The sequence below is a fragment of the Moschus berezovskii genome, chromosome 22, assembly GCF_049115385.1.
Source record: "Moschus berezovskii isolate FMDL1 chromosome 22, NW_MosBer_1.0, whole genome shotgun sequence".
NCBI lineage: Eukaryota > Metazoa > Chordata > Mammalia > Artiodactyla > Moschidae > Moschus > Moschus berezovskii.
Window position 1 is genome coordinate 61,217,010 of NC_142481.1, and position 19,604 is coordinate 61,236,613.

At 45.1% G+C, this 19,604-nt stretch overlaps 2 protein-coding genes and 1 long non-coding RNA gene across 10 annotated transcripts in view; 2 read left to right on the forward strand and 1 right to left on the reverse strand.

Moving 5' to 3' along the window:
* Positions 1-14,234, forward strand: KARS1 (lysyl-tRNA synthetase 1). 2 transcript variants are annotated; one of them, XM_055413088.2, is made up of 15 exons: positions 1-136; positions 1,664-1,850; positions 3,966-4,119; positions 5,792-5,957; positions 7,656-7,749; positions 8,062-8,248; positions 8,330-8,455; positions 9,562-9,681; positions 10,695-10,857; positions 10,967-11,140; positions 11,300-11,385; positions 11,721-11,806; positions 12,418-12,544; positions 13,206-13,349; positions 13,954-14,234. In XM_055413088.2, the coding sequence occupies exons 2-15, from the start codon at positions 1,705-1,707 to the stop codon at positions 14,050-14,052; spliced, it is 1,872 nt and encodes a 623-aa protein (XP_055269063.2). In that variant the 5' UTR covers positions 1-136; positions 1,664-1,704; the 3' UTR covers positions 14,053-14,234. The 2 variants fall into 2 exon arrangements, with proteins under 2 accessions (XP_055269063.2, XP_055269064.2); XM_055413089.2 differs by lacking the exon at positions 1,664-1,850.
* LOC129547254 (uncharacterized) lies at positions 11,134-16,020 on the reverse strand. The gene is made up of 3 exons (XR_008684043.2): positions 15,807-16,020; positions 15,304-15,338; positions 11,134-11,492 (listed from the first exon to the last, which is right to left on the reverse strand). It is a non-coding gene; the product is annotated as an uncharacterized LOC129547254 (long non-coding RNA).
* The window catches only part of ADAT1 (adenosine deaminase tRNA specific 1), a 23,099-nt gene continuing 19,503 nt past the window's right edge, over positions 16,009-19,604 (forward strand). For 2 of the 7 annotated variants that reach the window (XM_055413090.2, XM_055413100.2), the window contains exon 1: positions 16,056-19,360. In XM_055413090.2, the coding sequence (XP_055269065.2) occupies positions 19,156-19,360 (205 nt within the window). In that variant the 5' untranslated portion in view covers positions 16,056-19,155. The other 5 variants (XM_055413097.2, XM_055413092.2, XM_055413098.2 and 2 more) reach the window with 5 other exon arrangements.

Sequence of the window (19,604 nt, forward strand, 5' to 3'; positions counted from 1 at the left end):
GGCGGGGCTTCTGACCGTGACCTGGAAGTCGCCGCGCGACTCCGCGTCCTCTTTAGGTCCGGCCCTCGGGGAGGATGGCTGACGTGCAGGGCGCTGAAGTTACAGTGGAGTGCGGCGAGCCGAAACTGAGCAAAAAGTAAGTGTCGCTGCGGGTCATTATGCGATCGGAGAGTCTGGACCAGGAAGCGCCTCGAGGCTCCGTCCGGGACGGCTGTGCCTGGGGCCTTGCTGCCGGTTCTCGTGGTTATGAACACGTTGGGACGCAGGCGCTGCGCCCCGAAACTACATCCCCCAAGCTGCCCGAGGGCCCCGCTGGTTGGGTCCTTCCTCCCTGTCGTACTCCTAGAGTAAGAGAATGCGGAGAACTGGGCGGCGACGGAGAAAAGCGAAATTTACTCTTTTCGCGGAGAAATGCGTTATTGTGCCACGCCCCGGTAAAGAAGTTGGAGAAATGATAAATACCTAGCTCTTTAGAAGGACCTTCAGATTTTCCTTGGCCTCGCCAAGGCCATTCTGAAACTTTTGTATTAAAAGGATCATTCTAAAACTGTCGTGCAGCTATCTTTATGGGTTGGTCAGAGGATCTGTGAGAATTGAGTGAATCACCAATCTCCAGCAGTATGGACTGTCTTATTTAGCCGAGTACACCAAGCTGCACTTAGCACTGCTGGAAGTATCTTTGTTAATCACCCCAAATCCTTAGAGTATAAAGGTGAATATAAATGAATTAAGATTGGCCGCCCTTTCACCGATTGTCCCTTGTATTCTCTTTAATACTGCATTCCTCAACCGGAGTCCTTCATAGAACCTAGGCAGTGATAAGAGTGACTAATTGCTCAATACTCCCAAAGATAGTACATAAATATAGTACCATTCCAGAGGTATCGGAGAGAAGTTAGTTTCTTGCATTTAATGGCTGCCTTAGTGCATTTTTTTACTTCTGTGCGTTAATTATTCTTGGAACTTCCTTTGTCAGGATCTTTAGTGAGCACCACTGTATGCCAGTTATTGTCTCCAGGTTTTTGCAGCCTGCCTGCCAAGTGACTCAGTTATGTCCTCATTGATTTTAACGCAGTGAAGAACATGATCTCTGTCATTGTGCTGCCTTCCAGTGTTAATGTGTAAACTTAATGTAGTCCAAGACTTTTCCTGAAATTCTCCTTTCCTTCTCATTCCTAGAGCTCCAAACAAGTCTTGTCTTTGACTCGGGTGCTTTTGCGGCTTGTTTTTAGCTTCCTCTAGAGTTGGCAGTTGACGATGACGTTTTGCATGCTTCACATTGCCATCTTTGTGGCTAGGTGTCTCATCTCCAGGAGAGAAACTGCGTGTCAGGAACTTGAGAAACACTGCCTCATGTCCTGTCTCCTATTTTCTAGAATGTTATGATCATTTCTGTAAACCATTGATTGACTTATTATTGACTTGTGACCACAGATAGGCACCATCTTACCATAGCCAAGGCTGAGAACGTTGTCAGTTACATGTGTAGCACAATGAGTGTCAGAGGGCTGCTGTCAGTTGAGAGGGTCTGCATAAAATGTGACACAAAAAGGTTGACTAACCTCCCTTTCTCCCCTAACCCAACCCATAACAGTAGGAATGCTGGCCGGGGGTATATTGTACTGCCTGTCCCATCTGACACCACATCTCTGTTTCCTGTTAGGTGGTGGTAATCATTCTTAGGTGGTTCCAGGGTATTCTGCCATGTTGACGCAAGCTGCTGTAAGGCTTGTTAGGGGGTCCCTGCGCCACACCTCCTGGGCACAGTTTGGGCAGAGGGAGCTGCGCCTGTGTCAACTTGCTCCTTTCACAACGATTCACAAGGACAAGCCACTTTCTGATAAAAGAAGGTTGGTGCCCTTTACCTTCTTTATTGCTCTGGGAGCAAAAGTCCTTAAGTAGTTTCTTATCTGTAAAGCCCCTGGCTGAGTTTTGGACTTGTTGCCACATAAACAGCCCTGCTGCCTGCTACCCAAACCAATAGTCCTTTCTCAGTTTCTCGTTCAAATTCTCACTCCATAAATTCTTGAGATGACGTATAGCTCTTATGCTAGAACAGTGCTGAGAACAAAACCCTTACAATAAAGAATTTGTAACACAGATTATTTTCCCTTCCCTATCTTTCTGGAGTTTCTTTGCTTCTGAGATTAATTTGGTTTCTAGTCTTAGTTCTTACTCCTAGAACCTTTTTGGATAATACTTTTTACTGATTTGATTTAAATGGCAAAAACTAATTGAATGGTAAACAGGCTTATTATGTTAATGCTGCTGCTGCTGCTGCTAAGTCACTTCAGTCGTGTCCGACTTTGTGTGACCCCACAGACAGAAGCCCACCAGGCTCCCCCGTCCCTGGGATTCTCCAGGCAAGAACACTGGAGTGGGTTGCCATTTCCTTCTCCATTGTGTGAAAAGTGAAAGTGAAGTCGCTCAGTCGAGTCCGACCCTTAGCGACCCCACGGACTGCAGCCTACCAGGCTCCTCCATCCATGGGATTTTCTAGGCAAGAGTACTGGAGTGGCTTGCCATTGCCTTCTTCCAATGGAGTGGAATGCCATTGCCATTCTTCTAGGAAGAATCAAATAGGCTTAGATGCGCCTGACTGAATGACAGCACAATAAATCTAGCACATTGTTCTGGAGAGGTGACTTCACAACTGATCCAAAACAGATTATCCCAGAGACGCTTACTTTGGGGCCCTCAGAGTCAGTTTTCTTACTTAAAAGATGGTCATTTCAAATCTCCATTTTTTAATTGAGTTATTCTAAACTCATGTATAATTAAGAACGTGCCCTGAAACCAAACAATAGCAAGCATGACTAGGGATCGTTTGCCATGGTTCGTTATTATCAGTTCAGTTCAGTCACTCAGTCGTGTACGACTCTTTTCGACCCTATGAATCACAGCACGCCAGGCCTCCCTGTCCATCACCAACTCCCGGAGTTCACTCAAACTCATGTCCATCGAGCTGGCGAAGCCATCCAACCACCTCATTCTCTGTCTTCCCCGTCTCCTCCCGCCCCCAATCCCTCCCAGCATCAGTCTTTTCCAGTGAGTCAACTCGTTGCATGAGGTGGCCAAAGTATTGGAGTTTCAGTTTTAGCATTATAGGATATTCATTTAACATTGGTGGTTTGAAAGAACAATGAGGGTATCCCTCTCTGCCCAATCTGCTTGGTTTCTGAGTCTCAGGTAACAAGTATTAAGAGTTTGGATAGTGAGAGATTTGACCAGAAATTTAATCCAGAAATTTAATCTGTAAAATTTCTGTCCTTGAGGCAGGGTGTGAACAGTTAAGATAGTGGGGGAATACCTAGAATAGTTCACATTTGCATGCTTAATTAAAGAATGCAGTTAGATGCTAGGGTGGGGTCATCTCTTTGTGTATATTTCAGTCCTCACAACATTTAGGGAGGAAGGTGTCTATTATTATTTTAAAGGAATAACTTGAGTAATTGAGTGATTTGCTCAAGCACACCAAGTCAGATTTTAGTCCTAGACAGTCTGGCTCCAAAGATGGTGTATTATCCCCTACACCGTGCTGCTTTGTACACTATCTACCCAATTTGTTGTCAAAGTCCGGCTCCTCTGGGGAAAGTGAGGCCAGTGCTGAGGGTCACTGTCAATGCACTGATGAGTGCTGGGGGAGAGATTGTCGGAGGAGCTTCTCCCTGGACTTCCTTACCCCACCCCAGACTAATCCACTCCTTGTGAGAGGGGAGAAAGATGACAAAGCTAGGGCTTTCACCTCATCACACATCAAATCTAATGCTCAGAACTTCCTGTTCCCCAGAGGATACTGAACAACTCAGTCCCTGGCCTCAAGGAGCTCCCAAGCCTAATTAGCCTGAGAAAATCCTGCTGATTTTCTACAGAAAACGTTGATATTTTTGGTAATTGGTGACGGGGCAGAACATAGGGGACTCTTCAGGCACCTGTTACATTGAACACTTTCATCTTCCTGACAGTGAGCTAAAGAGACGCCTGAAAGCTGAGAAGAAAATAGCAGAGAAGGAGGCCAAGCAGAAGGAGCTCAGTGAGAAACAGCTGAGTCAGGCCACTGCCACCAATCATAGTGCTGACGATGGCGTGGCTGCAGAGGAGGAGAGCTTGGACCCAAATGTGAGTTCTCGGGACCACTGCCCTCCCTGGGCTCAGGGGAGCTTCTGATGAGACTTAGGGCAGATTCCCCGGGAAGAGCCAGTAGGCGGTACCAGTGACTGGGGGGTAAGTAGGAACCAAGACCGGCACTGGGACTGATGAGGCACCCACTCCGCGATCCGGTTGAAGGCACAGGCCCTGCTCATCTTTCTCGTCCTTTCTTGCTTAACGTTCGAGAGAATCCAGTACTTCCAGGTGGCTGATACTCCTTGGAGTTAGCTGGACCTTACCGCAACCCTAGAGAAAATCTCTCCCTACAGGTGGCCTGGGGGATTTATTTTAGCTGAGAGATTGGCAAACCGTGGCCCACAGGCCAAAGCCGCCACCACCCCTCTCACTTCTCCCTAGTTCTGTAAGTAAAATTGTGTTGAAACACAGCCATGCCCACTTGTTTACATGTCTTAAGGCTGCTTTCACACTGCAACCTTGAGTAGTTGCATCAGAAAATGTTTGCTGACCACTGATACAGAATATTCTGTTTTTTCATACCTCCAGGCCCATGGGCGTGCCTTGGGGAAAAGTCTGGTGTGTGTCTTATCCTAGCAGTGATAAGATAACATGACAGCCTAAACATGCAGGGAAAGAGCACACCCCTTGTCTTATAGATCTGGGTCCATTTAACATCAGAGTAATAAGATAATTCTCTCACTGAAGGTATTTGGTCTGGTTCCAGAAGAATTGTGGGCCAGAAAGAATCTCAGAAGTTCCTTCTGCTATCCAATTCCTCCTACTCACCAATCTCACCCCCACCCTAGAGCCATCTTCAACATTAAGCAATATGAATGTGGCAGAAATATCAAGATCACACATTCAAATGGTCAAACTTTCATCACTGTATCATTTTTTTTCACTAAAGAGGAGCTGAATTTAGCTACTCTGAGGCAGCTCATTGAGTAAGTGCTGGCTGTATCCAGCCCCATGCTAAGTTCCAGATGTTCAAGCTGGATTTAGAAAAGGCAGAGGAACCAGAGATCAAATTGCCAACATCCATTGCATCATAGAAAAAAATAGAGAATTCCAGAAAAGCATCTACTTCTGCTTCATTGACTATGCTAAAGCCTTTGACTGTGTGGATCACAAAAAACTGTGAGCAATTCTTAAAGAGATGGGCATACCAGACCATCTTACCAGCCTCCTGAGAAACTTATATGCAGGTCAAAAAGCAACAGTTAGAATAGGACATGGATAGGAAAGTAGGAGGATAAATGACTCACCAGGCGGATGTTTCTCCAGAAGTGGTAACCAGCGCCACCTACACCAATTAAACATACTGTTTTAGTGAATTCCCTGCCAGGCCAGTGGTTAGGTCTCTGAGCTTCCACTGCTGGGGACCACCCCGCTCCCCCCGGCCCAAAGAAAAGAAACTTATTTAGACAGAAATGTGATTTTTCTTTTTGTCACATCTTGCATTTTGGAATTCTAGTCTTTATTCCCAGCTATATATCTGGCCACCCTCATATTTAAGTGCAAATCTCACTCCATAGCCAATCCTTGATTTCAAGGCTGGGGAGAGCTTGGTTAAATAAACCTCACTGTATTGGGGTCCCTCTGAGGCAGAATACTGAACTCTGCTAGACCGGCCAATGGTCTGACCGGGCTCAACTTCTCAGAAGCTCTTTTGTTTTTTTAACAGCAATACTTCAAAATCCGAAGCCAAGCAATCCACCAGTTGAAGGTCAATGGGGAAGATCCATACCCACACAAGTTCCATGTGGACATCTCGCTCACTCACTTCATCCAAGAATACAGTCACCTGCAGCCTGGGGACCACCTGACAGACATCACCTTAAAGGTGGCAGGTAGGAAGACTCCCTGGCAGTTTGCTGGGCTCCTGCAGCAGGCAGGCCTCTGCAGTTGCGCAAAGGAAGGTCTGCGGTGTTCTAGCTCTCGAGGAGCTTGTGTCTGAGACTACATTCCAAGAGATGGTGCCAATATGTCTATTCACAGAAAGTAGAGCAGCTCTAAGGCATGAGGCCACATTCCAGCGTCAAGGGAGCAGAGGGAAGGGCGTTCTTTGTGGGGGACCATTATTCGTTTTTGTCACTTTTTCTCAAATTTCTTTTTATACTTTGATTTTTAAATTTTATCCTCCTTTCCAGATTGTCTTAAGGCATTACATGCTGTATTTATTCACTCTTATTCCCTTCTAATTTAGGCTTCATTTCTGAGGTGTTTTTTTTTTTATTTTCTAATTTTTTCATGCCATCTCATTTCTTAGTTTTTCTAACTCTGATTTGTGTTCATATTTTGTATCATATTCAAATGTCTTTCAGGTTGTGAAATAGAATTTTTTGCTTTTTCCTGAGCATGTCTTTCTCAAGTGCTTTCATTGTCTGTGGAGATGTTATTCTTATTACTCTCCAAATTTAATATTGGTGTTTGACCTTGCTTTTTTTTTTAATTGATAGGCAAGAAATAGGTTTATTAATATAAGATGCTTATAAGAGATACACACGAGCAGGAAGAGAGCTCTGCTGTGATGTTGTGTTTTTTTTTTTTTTTTCTTTTAAATGTGAGGTTTTTTTCCCCTGAATATTAAAAGGAAGCTCAGGGGACTTCCCTGGTGATCCAGTGGCTAAGACTCTGCTTCCAACATAGGAGGCCAAGGTTCAGTCCCTGGTTGGGTCCTACATGTTGCAACTAAAGACCCCACATGCGGCAGCTAAGACCCAACAGAGCCAAATAATTTTTTAAAAAGGGAGAGGCAGGGAGCTTGGTTCAGATAGCTTTTCTAGTTTCACTGAGGTCTCTCTTCTGGTTTTTTTGTGAAGCATTCAGAAATATAGCAACTTGCTTTCTGGGATTTTCAGTCTCTTCTCCTTCCTTGCTTTAGTTGGACTTTCTCTGTTTTCTCAGTCTTGTTCAGTTTTGTGGGGCCTTGTCCCAGGAGAGATCCCTGGCCGTTGAATTTAGAGAGTTCTTGGGGGCTCCACTAAAGGGCTGCATCCCCTAAGCCTTCCTGGTGCAGCCCATCACTTGTATGGCAGTGAGCTGCAGTCCTTTACTTAGCCCTGCCACATTTCCCAGTGAATGCCTGTGGTTTTGGGGGAGACTTCCAGTTCTCAGACCTGTCAGAGACCCCCATTGATTCCCATAGCTTTTTCCTGTTGGGCCCTTGGTGGCTTTTACACATGCTTGTATTTGGGGATTCTTGGAATATCTTCCCACGTAATTTTGCTGTAAATTTTGGCTTTTGCCCTTTCCTGTCTAGTTGTGCTTTCTCTTTTTATGTGGGGATTTAGAAAGATCCAAAAACGACACTGCCACCAACATTCTGGGAATCCACTGAGCACCTTTAAAAATCAGACCTTCCTACACATCCTTAACTGGTTTGAATGGGAAGCCAACTTTGTCCTGAAGAGAAGGGCAGGGCTTAGGCCTTGGGCTACAATCAAATTGCTCTAGTTCTGCCTGGATGTAAAAAATGCAGAGGGAACTTTTTTGGCACTGATACCATGAAATAGCTTCTGTCAGTATTTTTGCTGTTCTTTCTCTAGGTAGAATCCATGCCAAAAGAGCTTCTGGAGGAAAGCTCATCTTCTATGACCTTCGAGGAGAGGGGGTCAAGTTGCAAGTCATGGCCAATTCCAGGTATATAGAAATATCCATTTACAGGCCTTTCTAGATTGGCCCAGAGCAACGTGACAGAGAACAAAGGTCCATGTGGTCTTCTTTTCTTCTTGGAAATAAAAGTTAAAGGGAATGGTGTAAGGTTGGGAAAATAAAATGACCCTGTGGTCACCTAGAGATTGATGGCTGTTCTTGGGTTGTGTGACAAACATTTGACCTTGAATCTAGGAGTCTTAGATTCACAGTAACAGTTTAGCAAGGGTTCTAAAGTAAACCAGAGGCCAGTTTTAATTTGGGGTATTGTATACTGAGTTAAATTTTCCATTCATTCAGGAATTACAAATCTGAAGAAGAATTTATTCGTATTAACAACAAACTGCGCCGGGGAGACATAATTGGAGTCCAGGGCAATCCTGGGAAAACCAAGAAGGGCGAGCTAAGCATCATCCCCTATGAAATCACACTGCTGTCTCCTTGCCTGCACATGTTACCTCACCTTCACTTTGGCCTCAAAGACAAGGTGAATTCTTGGGGCCTTCTGGCTGGTTTACCATGCCACTGAATGGAACATATCAGTGATTCTCTATTCCTTCTCATTTAGGAAACACGGTATCGTCAGAGATACCTGGACTTGATCCTGAATGACTTTGTGAGGCAGAAATTTATCACCCGCTCTAAGATCATCACATATATAAGGAGTTTCTTGGATGAACTGGGATTCCTCGAGGTGATGGAGAGCTCTTACCTGACATGAGCTGCCTTGCGGTGCCTGCCTCTTACTCTTCCTTCCCTTCCCTTCCCCACAGGCACATCCTGTGTCAGTATGCTTCATGCTCAATGCAAAGTCCTCTCTCTTGCCCTGATTTGGAAGGTAGGACAGGACTGCAAAGATAATGAACAAAGTAGAGGGCCAGCCATGTGCTAATGATGCCGTGTTCAATATGTTGCCAACTCATTTTGCTTTTTTGTAGAATTAAAAGTATTTTTCTTAATTTTTATTCAACTTCTTTAAACTGAAAGATGTTGTTTAGGAAGAATTTTCAGAAAAGAAAAAAATTTCAATATTTTCTAACTGTATGAGAAACATGAGTACATGTTACCATAAAACAAATTTAGACAATAAAGAAGTAAGTAGAAGCAAAACTGAAAGTCCCCTTTCATTTTTTTCCCAACTAATTTCCCTCTCCAAACATGCATTTGAATATGTATCCTTCCTTGCCATTTACTGTGGATATTTATATACATACTGATGCATGTTGCAGATGGGGTACCTGTGTAAATGTTTTACAAGGGTTTTACTCTTTGTTTTAAACATAAATGAAGTCATGTTGTATATATTATAATGGACCTCTCCACCCCCAACATATTCTAGGACCCTTTGCATGTCCATATGTGTGTGTGTGTTCCTTTTTGATAATTTTATAATTATTTCCTCTTTTGATGGTTCAAGTTTCTGATTGATAAAATTTCGGTGAACATCTTTGTGCACATGTACGTGTGTTTCTGTATGGTGGATCTACATCAAAGGATATGAGCCGCTACATTTTCAATAAATACTTCAAATTGAACTCAAGAAAGGGCATACCCATTTAGAGTCCCACTGACAGCTCGTGGAAGTTTATGATACTGTGTTAATGGTGTCTGGTATTAATAGAAAGAGACACTATACTAGAGGATCAAGCTAGCTCTACTTTTTTGTCAAGCACCTGCACATTACTATTGAACTTACCTTTTACTTGCAATATAATAGACCAATCTCAGTCAAACCATGAGCCATCCCCTCAAACTAGAGGAGCTCTGTCTGTGAACTAAACATCTTTCCCTCTCTTTTAGATTGAAACTCCCATGATGAACATCATCCCAGGGGGAGCTGTGGCCAAGCCTTTTATCACCTACCACAATGAGCTGGACATGAATTTATATATGAGAATTGCTCCGGAACTCTACCATAAGGTAATCAATAAAAGATGCCCTGTGTCCTTAGAGAAGCAGAAGGCTGGAAAACATTGGCTAGACAGGTACAGTCAGAAATAAGAGGAACAGTGAGGGTAGAACAACAAAAGTGTTCTAAATGTCAGGTTTGTGACTGTTACATTGGTGGAATTTATGTATAGGATCAGTAGAGGCTTCTCTAAGGGCAAAGGGAGTGTCTTTCCTAGATGGACAGATCTTCTTAACCTACTTTGTTTCCCATAATACTTTTAAGTTTATAATCCTTATATTAAATCTATTTTAGTCTGTTGTTGAAGAATGAATTGAATCTCTGCCTGAAAGTTGGAAATATCCTCAAATCACCAGAATAAATATCATACTATGTCATTAGTTGCAAACAACAAAAACTGTTATAGTGTTTAAGTAAAAGAAAAATGTATCCAAATATACAAGCTCACAGTTTCCAGGAGGATCAGAGAATTGGACTTGGAGACCACACAATTAGCAATGGTTCTGAATCATATCAAAGGGCTGTCCCCGTGAAGAACCCAGCATCTTCCATTTGGGAACTTAACACAGCTCATAAGCATGGCGCAAGGCACAGGTTGTTGCCATTAGGACCTCTACAGTTACTATCTTTATAAGCCAGGTACCTCTGGCCCCCTTCACCAGAGGAGATTCTGTGCTGTATCTGCATCCTCTTTGCACATGGAAATCTCACAGATGGTTCTGACTGGGGACCTTGGGTCATGTGCCTGCACCCTGACCCCCAAGAGGCTTCTTGTAGAAGCTCACACAAGATGGGGGAAACCCCAGACAAAGGAATAGTATTCAGTGTTCCTGGGCAGCCAGAGTGAATTATAATTTTCCACAAAGACCTGAAGAGAGTAGGGCATTCCGCATTTGGGTAGAGACCTGAAAGCATGGCTTGAGCTGTGAAAACCAAGTTGTAACTCTTGTAGACAGAAACTTTCCCCAGCCGGACAAGATTAGCTGCCATGACCATGACCATGACCATGGCCATGTGTTATTAGATGCTGGTGGTTGGTGGCATCGACCGGGTTTATGAAATTGGACGCCAGTTCCGGAATGAAGGAATTGATTTGACTCACAATCCTGAGTTCACCACCTGTGAATTCTACATGGCCTATGCCGACTATCATGATCTCATGGAAATCACAGAGAAGATGATTTCAGGTAACCCCCTCCTGCTTCCTTTGTCTTTCCCACGTGTCTGGAGGACTGGTGTGCTGCCTTCAATTGGACTTCCTGTTGGTCCTCTTTAAGTGACACATTTCTTTCCCAGGGATGGTGAAACACATTACAGGCAGTTACAAGGTCACCTACCATCCAGATGGCCCAGAAGGCCAAGCCTATGAGATTGACTTCACCCCGCCCTTCCGGAAAATCAGCATGGTAGAAGAGCTTGAGAAAGCCCTGGGCATGAAACTGCCAGAAACGAACCTCTTCGAAACTGAAGGTAAAGTGATGCACTCGTCCAGTTGTAGGGCCCTCCTTCCTGTTCAGCTCTGAATTAGATTAGGTCAGGAGTAGAATTCCCCATGCAATTCTCCTTATATTGGGGTAGTATTGTGATGGTGTGATGTCTTCTGTCCCAACTTGTATGTTTGTATTACAGGAACTCGCAGAATCCTTGATGATATCTGTGTGGCAAAAGATGTCGAGTGCCCTCCACCCCGGACCACCGCCAGGCTCCTTGATAAGGTGAGAGGCCAGGCACTGGCAGTAAATGCCCATATCCACTGGTAATGTTCCCTGTGAAGGAGCACTCCACCATAGGGAATTAATTTCCCCAGTTTCACAGGAAAGCTCTAAAGAGAGAAAGAGAGAACAAGTTTTAAATTCCTGCTGTGCTAAGCTCTCTGCCAGATAGTTACATATGTTACCTTAGTTAATCCTTACCACCCTTTCAGCAGCTTAAGATAAACCTCTGGAGTGTCAGGTGAGGATAGATAGGAGTTGAGTCCTCTGCCACCAGGACTAAGCCAATCAAAATGGCATTTAGAAGGGCTCTAGCTGTGCTCTGCTTTCTCCTTCAGCTTGTCGGGGAGTTCCTGGAAGTGACGTGCATCAATCCTACCTTCATCTGTGATCACCCACAGATAATGAGCCCTCTGGCCAAATGGTAAGACAGAGTGCGGTGTCTCGGTTACCTGTTGCTGCATGATAACCTCAGAATTTAGCGACATAAAGCAGTTTATTCTCAAGAGTGTGTGGGCTCACAGGGTTGTCTTTCTGCCCTATGTGGTGGTGGTGAGGGTAACTAAAGTGGCTTTTTTCACCTGGGAACTCGGCCAGCGTGCCTTACATCCCCCCCGCAGGGGATTCTCCTCCTCCAGAGCCTCTTTCTCTGGCAGCGGAGCCAGGGCTCCAAGTGGAATCATTCTGAAAGAATAAATCCCGGTGTGCAAACACACACCAAGCCTCTGCTGATGTCCCACCGGCCAGAGCAAGTCACCCAGGCAGCCCGGAGTCAGTGTGGCAGGGCATGAATACAGCGGGTTTGGTTCGGGGTCCCAGAACCACAGGTCTGTTGCATAGGTCTGTTGTAAGATAATTCAAGCTTCCTTGTCTCTAACTGTCCTCGGTAATGTAGCAGATGATTCAGTGCTGAGGATGCATACAGGCTTTGGGTCACAGTCAGTAACAGCTTTGAGTAAACCAGATTTCAGGAGTTCTTGTGCTTGTACCACATGTTCTGTTTATTCAACCTCCCCGGTGGTCTCCTGTCCCCAGGCACCGCTCTAAAGAGGGTCTGACTGAGCGCTTTGAGCTGTTTGTCATGAAGAAGGAAATATGCAACGCCTACACTGAGCTGAACGACCCTGTGCGACAGCGGCAGCTCTTTGAAGAACAGGCCAAGGTAAGGAGGGAGCATGTGCCTGCTCACCAGAAGACACCTGCCTTCACCCTGGTCTGTGTCTGGCCTGCAACTCCTGCTAACCGGAACAGAAATGGAGGCTGAAAGCCTCAGGCCTCACAGGAGCAAGTCACATTTCAGGATGGAGAACATGACCAGTTTCGGCCCAGAATTTCTATGTAAATGGAGCTCAGGCGTGATGATCTGGGGGGGGTGGAGTGTGACACTTGTGTTGACGAGGACGTTAGGTTTTCTTAGATGGTACGTTTATTGAGGCGGCCTGGGGATGGGAAGATGGAGCACCCACAGGCTGCCTGCACTAGCGTCGCCACTGCTGGGTGGTTCAGGAAGTGGGAGAGACGCTGTTGGGAATTATCAGTCTCTGAAAATCAACTTCACTGGACTCGCAGAGCCCCAGGCAGTGGAGGTATTTCCATTTGGCAGAGAAGTTTGCGTATGTTCTGGCGTAGGGTTCATCAGTCCTGACCTTCAGGTCTTCGAAAGAAGTGGCTCCATCCTGGAGTTCCTGGGAGGCCAGTTTCCAGCACGTGCTGGGTGTCCAGAGCAGCGCTGGGATGGAAATGCCTCTGATGGTTTTCACATGCTCACTCAGACACCAGGCGCGCAGCCTGGAACAGTGTCACTGTGTGGTTCTGTCCTCTAGGCCAAGGCTGCTGGCGATGACGAGGCCATGTTCATAGATGAAACCTTCTGCACTGCCCTGGAGTACGGACTGCCCCCTACGGGTGGCTGGGGCATGGGCATCGACCGTGTCGCCATGTTCCTCACAGACTCCAATAACATCAAGGTACCCGGCAGCCCTGAGAGCACCGCTGTGTGCAGCAGTGTCGGAGGCGTGGTGTGGCGGGCCTGGAGCACAAGGGAAGGGCATTGGGCTGGGAGGAGAGCAGCAGAGAGCTTGCCGGTGACTTCACAAGAGGACGGTCAGGGCATCTGATTGCACAAAATTGGGGAGTTTCTACCCAAGGCAGAAGAAATACCAGTTGTTTGCATTTCTTAAGGATCCAAGGAACATACTGAACCGTCTACATGCATTACCTCATTTAACTTAAGTCAACCTGTGACATGTAGAAACTATTGCTATCCCCATATTTACAGATGAAATCATTTGGAGAGAACCTGTTTATTCTTTCTTTTGATATCGTGACCTAGGCAGTGCTGTGCATTTTTCTTTTTAATATTTGTTTATTTGGCTCTGGGTCTTAGTTGCAGCATGCGAGATCCTTTAGTTGTGCATTTCTTCTTTTCCATTGTTTGTAACTGAGAGGGACTAAATTGAAACAACACAGATATCCGGGTTTTGGTGATAACAGTAACCAGGGGGGAGAAGGAGTGGGTGGATGGGCAGGAAAAGTGCTTCTTAGCTTCAGAATCCATTCTCTCTCCTATAGGAAGTGCTTCTGTTTCCTGCCATGAAACCTGAAGACAAGAAGGAGAATGTAGCCACCACGGATGTCCCGGAAAGCACAGCACCTGGCACTTCTGTCTAGAAAACAGTAATGGCGAGTCGTGTGATGGGCATTTTGCATTTCTGTAATCAGGGACTGTGAGGGAATTCCTGTGTGTGTTGCTGTCTATTTGACTATCACATTTAACTTCAGCCGCCAAAAGCGAGAAGAGGAATCAAAAATTCCTTTTTACTCCTTGTTACCAAATAAACCATTTGTCTCTACTCTTGTCTCATCGATCTTTTCACTTTTGAAACGTCATCTTATTTCTCAGATAACTGACCTAATGAATGTTTACAACAAATTTTTCTAGGTGACATCTAAGTAGAAATCTAGAAACAGAGATCTGAGTGGAAAAGCATAGTCCAGACCAGAGGGCTGCATTTTTTAGGAACTCCAAAGGGGTCTGGTATGACCAGAAAGGAGTAAGTAAAGCTCAGTGAGGGAGCAAATCATGCAGCCACCTGTAAGCCATGCAGAGGAGTATGTGTTTTATCATGAGCGAGATGAGAAGCCATTGGAGGGTTATGAGCAGTGTTTTTCAAAGACTGTTCTAGTTACTTTGTGGATGGCAGGAGTGAAAGAGAGTTAACTCTGCATTTGCAGGCTGAGGAGACATGATGATGGCTTAGTTTTGGATGGTGTAAAATGACGGTGATGGTTATGAGTCATTGGAGTTTGCTTGTGTTCCTGAGGTCAGACTCTTGACAATGTGGGCTGTGAGAAGAGGAATCAGGTAATTTCAAGGTTTTAGGCCTAACCACCTGGAAAGCAGAGTTGCCATTGACCTGAGATGGAAAAAATTTGAAGGCAGGTTTGAGAAGGAAGGTTGAGTGTGGTTTTGGACATATTAAACATGTTTGTTAGATGTTGGGTGAAAAGAGTGAGTAAGATATTAAATAGTGAATCTGGTGTGTTCATATTTTCAATTCAGGGGAAAAGAACTGGAGCTGGGCAGAAAAAGGTAAAAAAAAAAAGTCCAAGATTAGCACAGCAATCCAAGAAGAAGACAACAGCAGCTTGTCCAAAGGACTAGGGTTTTGCCATAAAAGTATAACGGGGTGAATTCAAGAGAGAGATCAACAGGACTTGGTAACAGATTATATATTGAATTATAATACAAGGGTGAAGCGAAAGAAAATGACAAGGTGATTCACTTTTCAATTTATGCAACTAGATGAACGGCAGTACTAATCCTTGAGATAACCCTGGAAGGTGATTCCCCTACTAGAAATCTAAAAAAACAAGAAAGTCACAGATTAAACACGTTAGCAAGAGGAACAGGATACTTACCTTTGGAGGAATAAGGAACTTAACCTTCCTCTGATCTAGAAAGAAAGATGGGGGTCAATTAAGCTGCACTTCTCTAGCTTTGGAGGGGTAATATGAAAAGTAAATTCTCATCTTTAGGAATTGAGGTACACAACTGCCAAATGGTACAGACTCCTGAACTATCCAGATAGCTATACTACATATTACTAGTAATACTACCTATTACTGACAATCTGAAGGTTTTAGACCCGAAATGTTGGTTATTGCACATTTGAAATGTGGCTGGTCAGAACGGAGACATACTGTGAGTGTAATATACAAACCAGACTTCTGAAGCTTAGTATGGAAAATATAAAATATCTCTTTTAAAAAATAGATTATACATTGAAATATATATGTTAGGTTAAATAAAACATGGTTTAAGTTCATCTATTTTGAGTTTTTAAAATGTAGAAATTTTTAAGTTACATATCTGGTTCGAATTATATTTCTATTGGATAGCAGTGTTTTAGACAAAAATTTACCCTAGGGTTCAAAGATACGACGTCACTCTACTCTTGGAATCCATTCTCTCGCACACCATCAGCTTCCCGAGCCCCTCTGACTGACACGCACCTCGCCGGAAGTCGGATCTGACCCTCCACCTGGCTCCGGCCCCTAAGCGACTACAAAGGCCAGCGTGCACTGTGTGCCGCCTCTTAGTGACGTCACGTCCGCTGCGCCGCACACGCTCCGACGCTTCCTTCGACGGCGTGCGTCGTAGAGGTGGGAGGGGAGGGTCTCTGAGAGGGTGGGTTCGCGGAGCCGAGGCCGTGCGAGTGACGGGGGTCCTCGCGGCTTCTGAGTCAGGTTCCAGTGTCTGACTTTCCCAAGCTCCGTTTGTGTGGGGAGAGGACGTGAGAACAGTATCTCTCCCGCCACGCGTCCGGCGGTAAAAGGCGGCTCCTTTAGTGGAAATAGCGCCCTCCAGAGCCCCCGCTGCGGGCGAGAGCCGGACGCGTGGCCGTGCTGCCTCGTCCTACAAAACCCAGGAATGCAGGCATCCACCTAGTCCCGGCTGCAGGGGCCCGGAGTCTCCTGTTGGCTGGACACATTGGCCCTACCCGGACCTCTTGAGGGTGTTGAGCCGGGGGCTGAGGGAATTACGCTTCCCTTCCAACCCTTCGAAAAGGACTTTTCGACCCTGGCCCTAACTTTCTTTGAAAAGGAAGTGGGCTCTTCAGCTTTTTGTAACTGTTAAAACTTGCGACCTTGTGGGCAAAGAACTGTCTAACAACTGATCTTTTGTTTCATGTAAAAAATTATTCACGTTCTAGGAGAGAGTGGATTTGAATTTTAGTGAACTCAGTATAGCAAAACTTTTATTCGTTTCAACTACTAGGCATGCTCATCCCGACAGCTCCGAGAATGTGATGATACAGTTCTGGGCTGCTGCTTCATAGAGAGTCAGCGTTTCTTCTGGCAAATTCTGTCTTCCTTGGCTATTATGGTTTGTATACCTATGATTTAATTTCAGGTGGGTACCAGAGTATCTGCCTTCATAAAGTATACTGCCTTCTGATGCTCCCCGCCCCTTCGAAATGAGAGGGAAATCTCTTCCAAACGGAGGATTCGGGGCTTACCCTTGCTTTTCATTTGCTGCAAGAGATAAAAGATTAATGCTGGGAGAGCTCCCTGGCGGTCTAAAGGTTAGGATCCCCTTTTTTTCCTGCAATGGTCCGGTTTCAATCCCTACTTAGGGAACTTGTGGTTGTGGTTTAGTCACTAAGTCTGTCCGACTCCTGCGACCCCATGGACTGTAGATCTCCAGGCTCCTCTGTCCGTTTGATTTTCCAAGCAAGAATACTGGAGTCGGTTTGAGCTAAGACCCCGCAAACCACCCTGTGGAGCAAAGCAAAAAGAAACTTATGCTGGTTCTCTGACTTATAAATCACAATTTATGTCAGTTTCAGCCAGATTCTTAAATTACTATGATCTGATGTACTCTGACCATTTATGGAAATAATAACCCACACATCAGAACAGTTAAATGATAAACTGAAGCATATTAGAATTTTTAAAAAGTTTGATCAAAAACCAATTCAAATCGGGCAGCACCAAAGCAGAAGTAGTTAGGAGCCCTCTGCAGACAGGAGGCAGGGTAAACTGTTGTAGAACGAGTGCAGAAACAAAAGAAGAAATCGTTTGATTGTCTATGGCTGGAAGCCTAACTGATGGCTGTTGGTTGGTTATCCTTAGCAGTTTTGATATTGCACCCTCGAAGAATTGATGCTTTTGAACTATGGTGTTGGAGAACACCCTTGGACTGCAAGGAGATCCCATCAGTCCGTCCTAAAGGAGATAAGTCTTGGGTGTTCTTTGGAAGGACTGATGTTGAAGCTGGAACTCCAATACTTGGCCGCCTGATGCGAAGAGGTGACTCATTTGAAAAGACCCTGATGTGAGGAGGGATTGAGGGCAGGAAGAGAAGGGGACGGCAGAGGATAAGATGGTTGGATGGCATCACCGACTCGACGGACATGGGTTTGGGTGGACTCAGGGAGTTGGTGATGGACAAGGAGGCCTGGTGTGCTGCGGTTCATGGGGTCACAAGGAGTCGGACACAACTGAGCAACTGAGCTGAACTGAAGGCATTTACACACTTAGATCTTGGTTTGCTTGAATAGGCAAACATAGCATTAGAGGCTCATCAATCTAATCGTCTGCTTGTTTTATTAATTTAACAGTGCAAAGAGCTTATTGTTGAAAAATCAATTGTCTGCTGTATGCCTTGAGGCTCAGTGGAGTCTTTTTGTTTGGTGACACATTTGGCTTTGCCCATCACCTTATGATCTTATTTTTTCCTAAGAAGCTTTTTATACATTTCAGTGACCAAATGAGGTCACTGAGCATTGATAGAGTCAACAATGAGAAGATGTCGAGGAAAGTATTCTAGGCCTCTTTTACGTCTGCTTCATGGTCTCTTATTCATGGCTTTATGTATCCATCACAGATCCACTATCTGCCAAGAAGCTCAAGGCAAATGAATCAGGAAATTCAAATGTTCTTATTTGTAGTATTAATCTCAATTGATGTAATTATGCTCAACACTGTGCCAACTTTTTGTAAATATTATTTAAGTCTCACAGCAAATCCAGTGGATTAAATACTATTGTCTCTTTTATCAGATGACACAGAAAGGTTAAGTAATCTACCCAGTATCTCATAGTTAATTTGTAGCAAAACCAGGATTAGAATCCAGAAAGGGTAACTCCAAAGCTCTCATTCTGAGAAGCAGAACTGCTGTCTCACTTGAGTGGTGAGAAACCACTGGGCTCTGTCACTTCCCTCTGCATCATAAAAGGTTGTGGAAGAGATCAAAATATTGCGTTCCTGATGGGGGCGGAGGCTTACTAGACAGGATAAAGAACCTCTCTGCTGTGAGGGAAAGAAAAGTAAAATGTCTGGGGGAAAAGGATAGAAAAGAAAACCTTTATCCCCAGAAAGATGAACTTTGTGTGTGAGGGTCTGTCTGAAGCAAGCTGAGGTCTGCAGCCCTTTAAGTGCTATTTCCCAATGAATAGTGGAATACCATTGATATTTCCTCATATGCTTTCATCTGAGTATTGGGCTCAGATTCATTAGAAACATGTCATATATCCAACATTAGGGGAAAAAAAACAGCTTGAAGAAGTAATGTATCTTCTGGGATTGTGAGATTTGAGACTTTGTTGATCTTTCATTAATGATGAAAAGAAAGCAGAGGGGTAGTCAGAGAAGATGATGCACAGAGTTACAAACGGGGAAGCCTCACTAGGAACATGAAGGAGCTACATGTGAACGCCTGCTACAGCGGGGTGTGGGTTGTAGCATCTTGCCTTGGCTCTCCTTTCTATGACTGCTGTGGGTTTTGATCAGGGCCTGAGCACCATGTGGACTGCGGATGAGATCGCGCGGCTGTGTTACGAGCACTATGGGAGCAGGCTGCCCAAGCAAGGGAAGCCTGAGCCCAACCGCGAGTGGACGTTGCTCGCAGCGGTGGTGAAGATACAACCAACGGCTGACCAGGCCTGTGACTGCTCTGACAGGCCAGTGCAAGGTGAGACCTTTTCTCCCTGAAACACTGTCTCTCCCAGTAAGAAAAACAGGGCTAGACAGGGATGGTGGTGGTTGGGTATGATCTGAGATGCCAGGCACGTTCTGCTGCTGCTGGCCAGGTGCTGCGGGACCTCTGGTGGCGGGAGATGGCCATGCAGAAACCACAGTCAGCTGAGGCAGCCTGTGAGGGAGTCCTTTGGACGAATGTGCAGGGCGGGTATTAAACTTGCCGACTATTCAGTTTC

Coding starts and splice junctions, on each gene's coding strand:
- KARS1 (XM_055413088.2), top strand. CDS start 1,705: ATGTTGACGCAAGCTGCTGTAAGGCTTGTTAGGGGGTCCCTGCGCCAC. Junction 4,120..5,791: donor AGGAGAGCTTGGACCCAAAT/GTGAGTTCTCGG, acceptor TTTTTTTAACAG/CAATACTTCAAAATCCGAAG. Junction 8,456..9,561: donor ATGAACTGGGATTCCTCGAG/GTGATGGAGAGC, acceptor CCTCTCTTTTAG/ATTGAAACTCCCATGATGAA.